This window comes from Theropithecus gelada, chromosome 5, assembly GCF_003255815.1.
Source record: "Theropithecus gelada isolate Dixy chromosome 5, Tgel_1.0, whole genome shotgun sequence".
NCBI classification, from domain to species: Eukaryota; Metazoa; Chordata; class Mammalia; order Primates; family Cercopithecidae; genus Theropithecus; species Theropithecus gelada.
In genome coordinates, this window is record NC_037672.1 from 165,999,379 (window position 1) to 166,012,064 (window position 12,686).

Below are 12,686 nucleotides of genomic sequence, written 5' to 3' on the forward strand. Positions count from 1 at the left end.
TTTCAGAAACATAATGAACTGAGTGGAAAAAAATTTCAAATTTCTAGACATATGTTACAACTATTCCACACATTATGTTTAATTTTTTGCTAAAGCGACTTTCAACAAAGATTTTTCCCATACTGCAGCTAAAGTGGTTGCAAAACATTTAGTGCAGAAACAAATGAGGTGCAGAGCCACTTACAAAGTGCAAACCAGGAGAAGGCAAAGGTTAGTTTAAAAAGTTGGAACGTCATGAAAATGTGACTCACATTCTCAATTCAAAATATGGCGGCATTAAGATTTGTTATAGCTCTGGAATTTGCATGTACTGAGGCTTAGAGCCTCCAAAACCTTTAACCAGGAGAAGGGCAAGCATTTATCCTGTGACAAAGCAGAGATGAAGAGAATCCTGGTCACAGCACATGTGACCCGGACAGTTCATGGATAATAATGTATCAGCAGTTTGACAAGTGAGATAATCAGTCTACCCTGTATATAGAGTAATATACGGAGAAACTGTAAAATTACCACTTCACTGATTTCCATTTAAATCTTTCTAAGCTCAATCTCAAAACAGTGTGGCTGTGGAAAGGCAGAAAACTAACGGCATGTGCTCAAACAGAAATTAAAATCGTCTATTACAGCTTAACTTTATTAACACAGAGGCTGTACTAATTTGACCTAGAAAGAAAAAGACAAAAATCATCTATGCACCTGATAAAAACATGTCATCTTTTGTAATATAAATAAAATTTTGTAATAAAATGTAAAATCACTTCTTGTCATGAAATACACTAAGCAAATGTTTCACACACATTACTTTTGCAAAGAGTGAGAGTTAGACATTAAGATATGGCATCAAAGAGGATATCCTGAAAGATTCCAAAGGTTCTGCCTGAGAGAAAAGAGTTCTCTCTCACTTTCTGTGGTTGAAACATAAATGGTTTAATAAAATTGGGCAGATCTTTTCCCAGTGCATGCATGTTTGCATGTGTAAATTTGTGTGTATGTGAGCACACAGATGAAGATCAAGAAACTCTGATTAAAATCAGATTCCTAGATGTTGCTTGCCCCTGTGGGGTTGGTAAAATGATAGGGTTCTGGTGACTCCAGAGCTGTGACAGACTAGGAAATTTTGTGGGTTGCTTTATAAACAACCTAAACCAAAATAATCTGGTGATGTGGAAGTTCAAAAGGTAATCCACTGTGTAATGTGCTTCAAGCGGTTTGCTGTCCTGCAAGACCTGAAATTTCCACAGAGTAAAACCATATGTAGCCTTTCATTCACCCGGAGGTGACCTGGAGTCCTGCTTATTATTTCGTAGTCCAGGCCAGCCCAGGCACCAGAGGCCAAGTATAAAAAACAGCTATGGACCTTCTAGAAAATGATGCAAAATTCACATTTTGTTAACAATATTCTGCTCACTAAAACTAGGACTTAAGAATGGTGTGCTAAAGGGAAATGGTCATATTTTGCCATGTCTGGGTTCTTTTCTCCTGACCCAGTAATCTTGAAAGAAGAGACATCACTGAAGGAACATGGCCTTTGGGGTCAAAAAAACATAGATTCCAATGCTGGCTCAGCCTCTTGGGGCAGTCCTCGACTGCCTTCCTTTGCTAGAGTGAGCACCCAGAGAAGAAGTGTCTTCTCTCTGAGTGGGCAGCATTTCAGAACACTGGCAGGCCACACTGCTAGTAACACTGTGAGTGAAAAGTTCAAGTATATGGGTGTGAACCCTCTCCCTTCTGGCACTCTCCCCTCTGCTTGCCATTTCATGCAACCCGCCCAGGTAGTGATTAGATCTTAGGATCTGGCTAAAGAGTGGGGAAATGGTCCAGTACGTCTCAAGCTTGGGCCAAGGGCTACAGGCCAGCTTACCAGTAAAGTGCTTTGCATTGGAGCTTTGGACACAAGTTCAATTGAAAATAAAGGGTTCATTTCCTTTCTAATTGTCCCTTATGTGTGCATCTCCCTCACATACCTCCCAGGGTAGAAAAGTGACTGGCAAGATAGATTGAGCCTCTCTGTGTCCCGTGGGCAAATATCATTAATATTCTCCAATCTATCATTATTTCTTTCTAAACGTTTGATTTCTATTCAGCTCATTTCAACCCTACATATCAACATGTCTAAATAGTCCTTGTGTGTACTAAACTCAGATGCATGAATACTGGTTGATGAGGGAATGGTTCAAGCTACCATGTGAAGATGCCTGTTGAAATTGGTTAAACGGTGTTACCAAGTACAGCAGCATTACCATCTATATGCATAAATTAAAAATTTATTGTTTCACATTTGATCTACAAGAAACAAGAGAGATATCTATACCAGTTAGGTGACTGTAAATTCCGTAAAGTCTCTATGTTTCACTACACCAACCTGAGACATGGAGTTAATAATTAGAAATAGTTTATGTAAACTGTCTTTCCCAGTGCCCTGGAGCACAGCAGAAGCTCAATAAATAGAAGCTACTGTTATGATTAATGAGATTGTGAAGTCAGGGACTGTCTCACCCGTCTTTGTATTGGTGGCACCTAGCTTTGCAGCTAGAAGATAACAGATCCTCAATGATCATTTCATTAATGAAAATACATTACGTGCTTCTATCCCCTTCTTAGAACAATATGACATGGAATAAGAGGTCTCAGTTCCTTCGATGCTAGAATCCTTTCCTGTTGCTGCTATCAAAGTTCTGACCATATCCTACTCTTCATCCTGATTTTCAGAGCTTCTTCCAATTCCAAAGACTCTACTTCTAACTTTCAAACTACCAGGGTTGGCAGCCTCATCCACTTCTTCCAATTCCCTGAATCCACCACCACCAATGCGTTCTGCTTAGCCTCCACCATGGCTACATATTGGCTATTCTGAGAATCTGACATCATTCAACTTTGTTTAAATACACACATACAAATGTGTATGTGTATAAATTGTTTATTATTTGTTATTATTTTCATTTTTTTTTTTTTTTTTTTTTTTAGGAACAGCATCTAGTCCTGGCTGGAGTGCAGTGGCACAATCATGGTTTGCAGTGGCACAATCGTGGTTCACTGCAGCCTCGACCTCCTGGGCTCAAGCAATCCTCCTGCCTCAGCCTCCCGAGTAGCTGGGCCTACAGGCATGCACCACCATGCCCAGTTAGTTAAAAAAAAATTTGTTTTGTAGACGCAGGGTCTTTCTATGTTGCCCATGCTGGTCTTGAATTCCTGGCCTAAAGTGATCCTCCTGCCTCAGGCTCCCAAAGTGCTGGGATTATAGGCATGGGCCTTCACACCCAGACTAAAATTTTAAAATCTGGAGTGCAATCTGTTTATAAATTGGCCATGAGTGGCATTTACCTTTATCAACCTGACTACCTTATAATACCCTGCAGCTAAACACCTCTTGGCTGGTCTAGAGGATCGGGGATTATTCAACACTTGTTTTAAAAGTCCTTCTGCCATTATGCAGAAGACACGAGACTAAGATCTTCAACCTCCTCCCCTACAAAGAAATTTTTAAAAAATAACTACTATTAATAGTTTGATGTCTGAATCAGATACACGTAATACTAGTATTGCTCATAATGTTGGATATTTAAAATTTTAACTGTTACATGTGTGAAATGTATGGGACAATGTTTATAACTATTCTTCATAAAAGATTTAAAAATTTCAATTCATGAAAAAAAGCATTAGAAATAATTTTCATTTTTTATTCTACTGTGGCATTTATTACCTATAAATCTACACCAAGAAAAGCCTGCCTTCTTTTCCACCAAGCTGTGTGCCATTGCTGTGATAGTACTCACAGTCTTCGGAACCATTTCAAATTTTAAATAGAATGCCTGACACAATTAATATAAGATGGAGAGGGCGCATGCTACTGAGATTTTCCACTTAAACCTGACATATTAAATCTAAAACATTTCTGCCAACCTTCCAGGGACTCTGAGATCTAGCCATCTCCTGGGATGACAGACAGGTTTGTTTATAATTAGTTTTTCATTAAACGAAATTGGCACAGTAGACATACTGTTTAATCAACCTTCCTCTTGCTTAACATGAAGGTTTTCTTATATAATCCTAAAATAAAATGGTTCAATGTAAATTAATTTTTGTACATCCATGCTCTCTTGTGACCTGTCTGATTGATTTGCCCCAGAGTGAGTCTCCAGCTAAGAGCAACTGGCCATTTACTACGTTGTATAATTTTCAGCCCACAAGGGCTGAAATTCAGCCAGCCTTATGTCTTTTCTCACTCCAGGCTGAATATCCCTTATGTAAATGCTTGTGACCAGAAGTGATTTGGATTTTGAATTTTTTTAGATTTTAAAGTATTTACTTCACCAGTTAAGCATCCCAAATCCAAAAATCTGAAATCCGAAATGCTCCAATGAACCCTTCCTTTGAGCTGCATGTTTGGCTCAAAATGTTTCAGATTTTGGAGCATTTTGGATTTCAGATTTGAGATGCTTAACCTATAACTAAATTTTCTATTATCTGAAAAGTAAGCCTTTTTTTTTTTCCCCCTTAAGAAATCAAGTTAGAATTTTACCATGCAAGGCAGTCATCTGGAAATGAAAACATCAACTCATTGTGTACATGGACCATGAGTGGAAAGGAGAGGAGAGAGTCTACCCTGGAGATGAGAGGTCATGATGGTTAAGAAACTTGGCTCTGGTCAAATATCCAGGGCTAATAGAATCTCAGGGAAACCACATTTCACTAAAAGTTAACTGAAATTCATCTTCTCCCCAGATGAATCCAGGCATCTTCTCCTTTGCCAAGCAGTTGTACTATCAAGAAAGTTATAATTGTTCAGGAAACATTAAAAACAAAAATAAAGAAACAAACAAAAAACACCTTTAACCTCTAGCTACAACATTATTAACTTCCATTTAAATACAAGAACATGCTTAAATCCAAAAAGTTCTCAAAAGCCTAAGTCAAGCTAGGTAATAACTCTACATTTATTTATATCCCACCTTGTTTCTAAATCAGTTTTCAATTATTTATAGATGTATCAAGACAAAATAAATAAGAAATAGGAAAAACAAGGCAAATGGAAAATGAGAACAATAAAACTAGCCGGAGCCAACATTTTGACTAATTATGTTGTGGAGTCCTTGCTGGAGGGGCTACAAATCTGGCTGTAAGCACTCTAGCAGAGGGAAATAAAATCTTTACAACATGTATAAAATCCACAACCTAAAAACAAACCCGCTGCCTAGAAGCCTCCCTATTCCTGGTACAGACAGCAAAGAAAATTGTAACAAAGTGAACCAGGCCCAACTTGCCACAGCCCTCAACAGAGGCCAAAAAGGAGATCAGTAATGGTCACCCCTTTCGATGATCTAACTCTGTGAAGTAGATACTTATTTTACAGCTAGGGATACTGAGGCTTAAAGAGGCAGAGCACCTTTTTCATGGTCATGTAACAAATAAATGGCGGAGCTGGGCTTCAAACCCTGGCTGTTTCACCGCAGGCCTGTACCCCCATCATCAGGACACACCGATGGTGTTCTCTGCAACAGCACAACTTATGACTGTCGGCAGGCAGGGTGATGCAATGGTCTACGTACTAGGGCAATCTAATTTAATGACCTTTCCTATCATAATTCAACTCAACACTGGAGCAAATAGAAAATATAAGCCAAAGTTGTGGCTTAGATGAGAGATGTCTCACGACTGCTAGTTCCTTGCTTAACAATTTTAGGAAACAAGGTCTTAAACAACAGTCTTTCTCTACTACTGAAGGCTGCATTTGCCTCTTGTTTTCCTTTTAATTTTCTTTCCAGAGTGACCCTCTTCTTTGTATCTGTATGTCCTGGCTACCCTAATTCTCCCTATTATTTTCCCATTTGGATGTTTTTAAGCAATTAGCCGTTTAGACTCTATCTGTAGGAGGTTATGTTTTCAGAAGGGAAATCAACGTAATCTAAGGGAGGCTTCCAAGACTGCAGGTGCCTTTAGGTAGCCACAGCTACAGACAATGTGGCTACAAGACAAGAAATTAAAGAATGAATCCTTAATGTAGAGATTTGGTATCGATCTGTCATGTGACTCAAAATAAACCATTCACCTTCAGGACCTGTTTCCTTAGTATTTCCATAAATATGTCTTTATAAGAAATAAGCAGGATCTAGAAACTCAAAAGAAATAAAGGTTAAGCTTTAGAAAATCAGGTTGAACTTTAATGAAAATTAAATATATTTTTGGGTTCTTCTAACAGGTTCAGGCTACTGATCCTCCTTGTTAAAAATTTTGCAGGATGCAGGCAAGGGACTTTCTAATGTTTTGTTAAGATTAACAGAGATAACAGATGAAAGATAGAGACCCACCTCACCTAACAAGTAGGAACATACACTGCAGGTGTTAGGAGGTGGAGTGTGCCAGATTAACATCACTAAATACCTAAAAGAGAAACAAAAATGGGAGAAACTATACTCACTCCAAGGGCAGCTTGGTAGGGAACATCTGATGGGAAAGTAAACGAGGGGCCAGTTGTCACTGGGCTGCTTGGGGGTGGGGTCACAATTAACCCGGTGGTACTTATATGAACCTGCCAAGAAAAGAAAAGTTTATTAAAAAGAAGACTATGTTTGATACAACAGAATATACTGGCTAAACCTTAGAAAGGCAAGTCACAGTTAAAAAGAAAAATCTGTACTTTCTCTTATATGGGGAAGGTAGAATCCCTTTTAGTTTGCTCAACCCAAATTTACCAGTTACCTAATCTGAACCAGGCATTTCACTAGATGCTGGGGAGTGATGTGATAAATACTGGTCACAACAGTGTCTTACCTACAGAATTCAACTGCCGTTGGCTTTCACGATAACACATTGCCTCAGTTTTTATGCCACCATGAATCAAACTGGCCTTCCAATGGTCAGCCTGATGCTCAGCCAGCCTCCTAACAATTTCCCTGAAGAGCCTGTTAAAGTGAGGAGTGGCTGAACACTCACCTGTCTATCAATACGTTAAATCTACGTGCAATTCTTCAGGTATTTTGCTATTTTCAGGATCACTTTTCATGACTTCTACCTTTTGGTGAGGATGCATAATTAAAATGCAGCTGCCCAGACATGCTTAGAGCGGGTAATCACTTATAAAATCTTTAAAGGAACAATGTCAAGCCAAATTAGTTGTTTTCAAAGGTGTCTTATCCATGATACAACCCAAGATTAATTTACTAGAAAGAAATTGAGTTATTTAGGTCATTTCATTGCCTGTGTTAAGTCACTCGATCAATTTCACTCAGGTTGCATAGCAGGTCCAACTGCAGAATGCAGTGGTGTTTCTAGAAGCTACAGAAGTAGGGGGATGGGTTCCCGCACAAATGGGAGAGTTTTTTCCCTCCAGTGTGAATAGAGGCAATGTGATTGGCTGGTACTTGCTTCCCTAAGGAAACAATAACCCACCCAAAATGCTAGGTTTTATAATAAAAATGTAATCCCAAACACAGTTTTCTCAGTTCCCATACATTAAGAAAAAGATTATCAGGACAAACAAAAGCTCTGAGATTAGTTCCCAAAGGACCTAATGGGAACTTTCAGTTTCCCATGGGGGTAGGCCCTACAAAGCCAGGGATAATCAGTATCACGGCATGTAATTTATTTTCACAAATAAATCTATGCTATACATGACTCTGCAATCTTTTGAAATTCATCTGTGTCTATTAGTCTATACATTGATTGAACCTAAAGTTTGAAACTAAGTAGATCCAGGAGGTGGCACTAATAAGACTTTCTCCCCAAACCCTCAGTTTCCTTCTTTTCTTCTTCTCCTTATTTTTTGTGTAGACAGGGTCTCACTATGTTGAGCAGGATGGTCTTGAACTCCAAACTCTCATTTTCTATTTTTCCTGTGAACCAAAGTCTATCTCCAACCTATTTCTAATGGGAAGCACACTGGTTTTCCCTTCTAGGATAAAGCCAAATGACCTTTTGCTATTGTATCCAATAACTCTGTATACACACTCCAAGGACATTTGCAAATTGGCACCACACATAAGAGGTCACCTTTCTTCTAAGATACAATGAAGCTCACTTCAAAGTGGACATGAGGCAGGAGAATAGGGTGTGACGGCAGGGAACCTAAGGCTGCTTCACGCTGACTTCCCATAGCTAAACTGAAAAGAAAACCCTAACTTTCCATGCCTAAGTAACAAATGGATCAAATGCTACTTTGCAAACCTTTTCTGAACTGTGGATGGGAAATTGAAAGTACCTCTGACTGGTTGCTTTTTGTAACCAATCAGCCATTTGCATAGGAGTGTAACCTTGTAACTTCACTTCAGCCTCTGATTGGTTGCTGTCCTCAACCACTGATTGCAGGCCAAGTCTCCATTTGGATAGAAGTGCAACTCTGTTAACTTCACTTTAGCCTCTGATTGGTTGCTTTCCCCAACTACTGATTGTGGGCCACCACTTCATTTACATGTGGTGAATACCAAGTGGCCAATGGGAAACCTCTAGGGAGTATTTGGGCCTGAGAAGCTTCTGTATCCAGGGCCCTTGAGCAGCTGCTCGGGCCGCTCCCACACTGGCGTGTACTTTCATTTTTAACAAATCTCTGCTTTTGTTGCCTCATTCTTTCCTTGTTTTGTGTGTTTTGTCCAATTCTTTGTTCCAAACGCCAAGTACATGGACACCCTCCACTGGTAACAGACATTATTATCAAGGAACCCCTTGGGGCAGAAAAAAAACTTACCAAAATACATATACCCTATCATATCTGAGAAATATATCATTATTGATTGATGTTTCTCTACAAGCCCAGAGTGGGAGACAGAATAATTAGCTGTTAATGACCTTATGGTTTTGGGATAAGTCCCTTCATGTCTCTAGACCCCTGTGAGCAGCTGGACCAGAGGTAACCTAAGGTCTCTGCCATCACAGGCACTTTGGGGAAGCACTGACATGCAGAATCCTGCAAGTACTCCTTCAATAGAAGGCTTTCCTAGCACTGCAGTAAAGGAAGAGACAAAGTCACCAAAGAATGACTAAACGCAGAAGGACAAGAAGTAGAAGTAAACCAGTGAAGGGTGAGCATGTCTAGAATACATGCCCTGAATAGGGACAACCTGAGTTTCTGCTGGGCTTACCCTTTCCTCATGGAACTGCAAAACTTAGTTGTCTCCTCTACAAGAAAGGCTAAGTAAAGGAGGGAAGAGTTGGGGTACGCAAAAAGGAGTTTGGGGTGAGGGCTTCTTGCTTTCCCTGAGGCCACTGAACACAAAGATGCCATAGAAACACTGAATATTATGAATCACTCCTCTGGAGGCCAAAAAATATGCTAAGTGTGATCAGAGGAGGAGACAAAACATCTTGGCTGCTTGCACCATCATGTGCTTTTACACATCTCAGTCACGGACACTCACAAACATCCATCTGATCTGGCAACCCACCTGGAAAGCACTGCCTATAAATAAGCTTCCAATTTATGTATTTGAAAGTTCAGCCATCACTCAAGTCACTAAATATAATAGCAAGCAAGCCTTTGGCTCCCTTCTTGTCCCTTTCACCTTTCTGCTGCCAGCAATTTGGACGTAACAGTGACATCTCTAATTGCCATATAGAAACAAAGGCGTAAGGACCCACTCACATGGTGTAGACATGAGCTGGAAGGTGATGAGGTCCCTAATAACTCTGTGGTGCTATCACACCAGCACCCAAATGCCTGTATCTAGATCTCACTGGGATGAGATAAAAATGAATACTAACATTTTTAAGCCCCTTACTTTCAATTTTCTAATATATCCAACCAAACTTAATCCTAACTATAATAAAAAATTACAAAAACTAGCCAAGTGTGGTGGTGCACACCTTTAATCTCAGCTACTCGGGAGGCCGAGGCAGGAGAATTGCTTGAACCTGGGAGGCAAAGGTTGCAGTGAGCCAAGATTGTGCCATTGTACTCCAGCCTGGGTGACAACAGCAAAACTCCATCTCAAATAAAGAAAAAAAAAGAGGCCATGCGTGGTGGCTCACGCCGGTAATCCTAGCACTTTGGGAGGCCGAGGTAGGTGGATCACCTTAAGTCAGGAGTTCAAGACCAGCCTGGCCAACCTGGCGAAACCCCATCTCTACTAAAAATATAAAAACTAGCCGGGTGTGGTGGTGGTGCCTGTAGTCCCAGCTACTCGGGAGGCTGAGGCAGAAGAATTGCTTGAATCCAGGAGATGGAGGTTGCAGTGAGCAGACACAGTGCCACTGCACTCTAGCCTTGGTGACAGAGTGAGACTCCATCTCAAAAAAAAAAAAAAAAAAAAGTAAAGGAAAGGAAATTGCAGGCAAAGGTTAACATGTATAAGGAAAAGGAAGACAGCAATCAGGTCAATAGCAGGGGACAGACTCAGCAATGGGCCTCAGGGAAATCTACAGCCAGGCCCTTCGCTGGGCAGGGGAAAACAAGAGTCCTGTTTTAAACGGTCTTACATGAGCCATTTCCCCATATGCACTGATCTCCATGATTGGAAGAGTTTTTGCACGTCACAAATGCTACACATGCTCAATGCTCTATTGGGGACTGGGGTTCCCTCCAATGTACACAATGCCCTAGATAAGTAGTGTTTTCTATAAACCATGGCTGGAGAAACCAGGCAGCACTTCAAACACCTCCCAGCCTCTTCTAGAAATAACTTCTCCCTGAGGCAACACTCTGCCACTGAAAACAGACCCAACTGGAATACGGAAGGAGGGGTGGAATGGTTGAAGGGGAAACTTCAACGGAACACAGAAAGAGCCTTGTTTCCTAAGCTACTTGAACCAAAACAAAAATAGCTCTACTTTTATAGTCTTCACTCCCAGCTGTGGTGTGGTACCGTCAGGCATGTTCACACCTGAATGCTGAGCTCTCTGCAAAAGATGAACATGCTCAGTCTATCTTCTTTTCTCTTTTCATTTTCTCTAATGCCAAAAGATTATTGTCCACTCTTTTAAAGCTAGTCCCATTCTGAGCTGTCACTATTCTTAGCAGAAGCTTGTCTTTTATTTCAAGACAACATCATTGTGCAAATGTTGCTAGGTCCCAAGATAAAAAGCACAGAATCAAAATGATTCAATTTTCTTTTAGTGAGTGGCCATCTTCACTAGCTCCCTCCTTCAGAACCTTACTCAAAAACCTTTAGTTCTGAACCTTTCCGGATTAACCTCACTTTGCCCTTCCTACTCTGATCTATGCTCCATGTCTATTTCTCACACGGGTATGATTAGTTACATGTAAAATGACATGGTTCCCCTCTCTACCCATTTTTCAAGTGACTCATTCATCCAACAAATACAAGTTGAGTGCTTTCTGTATGTCTGCCATTTAGAATATAATCAGTGTATAAAACAAAGACCCTTGCCTTCACCGTACTCATGTTCTAGTTGTGCCTGTCTTTATTTCTCAGTAAAAGTTTCATGGCCCTACCACCTAAAAACGCCACAAAACAACAATCCCACCATCCCATTCAGAAAGTGAATGCATTTAACTTGAAACACACAGTATAAATCTAAAGGAGCAGGGTCAAATAAATGAGGCTGAGGCTGTGGCTCATACTTGTAATCCCAGCACGTTGGGAGGCCCGGGTAGGATGTTCACTTGAGGCCAAGAGTTTGTTACCAGCCTGGGCAACACAGTGAGACCCCATCTCTATTAAAAACAAACAAGCATGAGGCTGAGAAAAAAATGGCAAGGGATATCAAAAACTGTATTTGACATTTTCATTCTGTGGTCCAAAACAGGCACTTACTAGAATGTAAACTTTTTAAGGACCAGAACTGTGTATTTCTTTCTTTTTCTTTAAGGGGACATAATTTCATTTTAATGTTTAAAGAAAAAAAAAAAAAAAAAACACCATAGCTTTATGGTGGAGTAGAATGTAAAATCTGCATGAATTTTCAAGATGAAACATGAGACTTGAAAGAAATTTCTTCTGCTTGTGACAGGCAGCTTTGAACTAGGTTCTCTGACCTTTAAGTTGAGGAAAATACAGCCATCACCTAAGTGGATAATGACAGCAGCCCTGTGGCTTGGGCAGGGTTATAATTAGGCCCTTTTTGTAGTGCAGAATTAAAGCCTAACACAGCAAATTGCTATATTTTATATACCATGGTATACACAGTGCCTAGAAGGGTCCAATAGTAAAGTGCTCAATAAATGTTTGCCAAATGAATTAATGAATGCCCCGTCATCCCGTGTATTCTTATAAACCTAAGAATAATGCATGGCTATTTTTTTACATACCAGTCCAAAGTCGTAATGAACTAATGAGCTTAAAAAATGTGAGGTCGATTTCTAATTTAAATTAAATGCTTCTTTCTGTCCTTGCTCTTTTTTCTCTATAATTCTGGGAAGCCTAAATATTAAGTTAAGTTACATAGATACAAGTAACTACAAATGTTACAAGTTTGGACCATGGCATCTTAAATCTGGGTGGAGATGAAGTTTTAGTTGGCAAGATCTCCCAAAAAAGTACTGTGAGAAAGTTCTCTAAGGCTGAGTGCTTGCTTGGTGAAACTGGTAAGTACTATTTAACTCATCTTGTAAGTTCTGATCTTCCCTTTGAAAATGACGGAGTAGTTAGTTCTGGGTTGATACACTCAAGTTAGCTTTGCCTTCTCCATTTTTCCACCTACAAAATGAAGACAGGTTTTGCTTCCCAAAAAAGCTACTATCTTCAGAAGTTCAAAATAAGTAATGTTTGTCAGCTAGTGAACAAACATGTTTGTGAGTT

The 12,686-nt window shown here is 39.9% G+C and overlaps 1 protein-coding gene across 1 annotated transcript in view; it reads right to left on the reverse strand.

Annotated features, from left to right (window-relative positions):
- Positions 1-12,686, reverse strand: part of SH3RF1 (SH3 domain containing ring finger 1) — a 178,121-nt gene that overhangs the window by 29,936 nt on the left and 135,499 nt on the right. Inside the window, exon 6 of the mRNA XM_025386491.1 lies at positions 6,416-6,526. Coding sequence (XP_025242276.1) covers positions 6,416-6,526 — 111 coding nt within the window. The remainder of the gene's footprint in view (positions 1-6,415; positions 6,527-12,686) is intronic.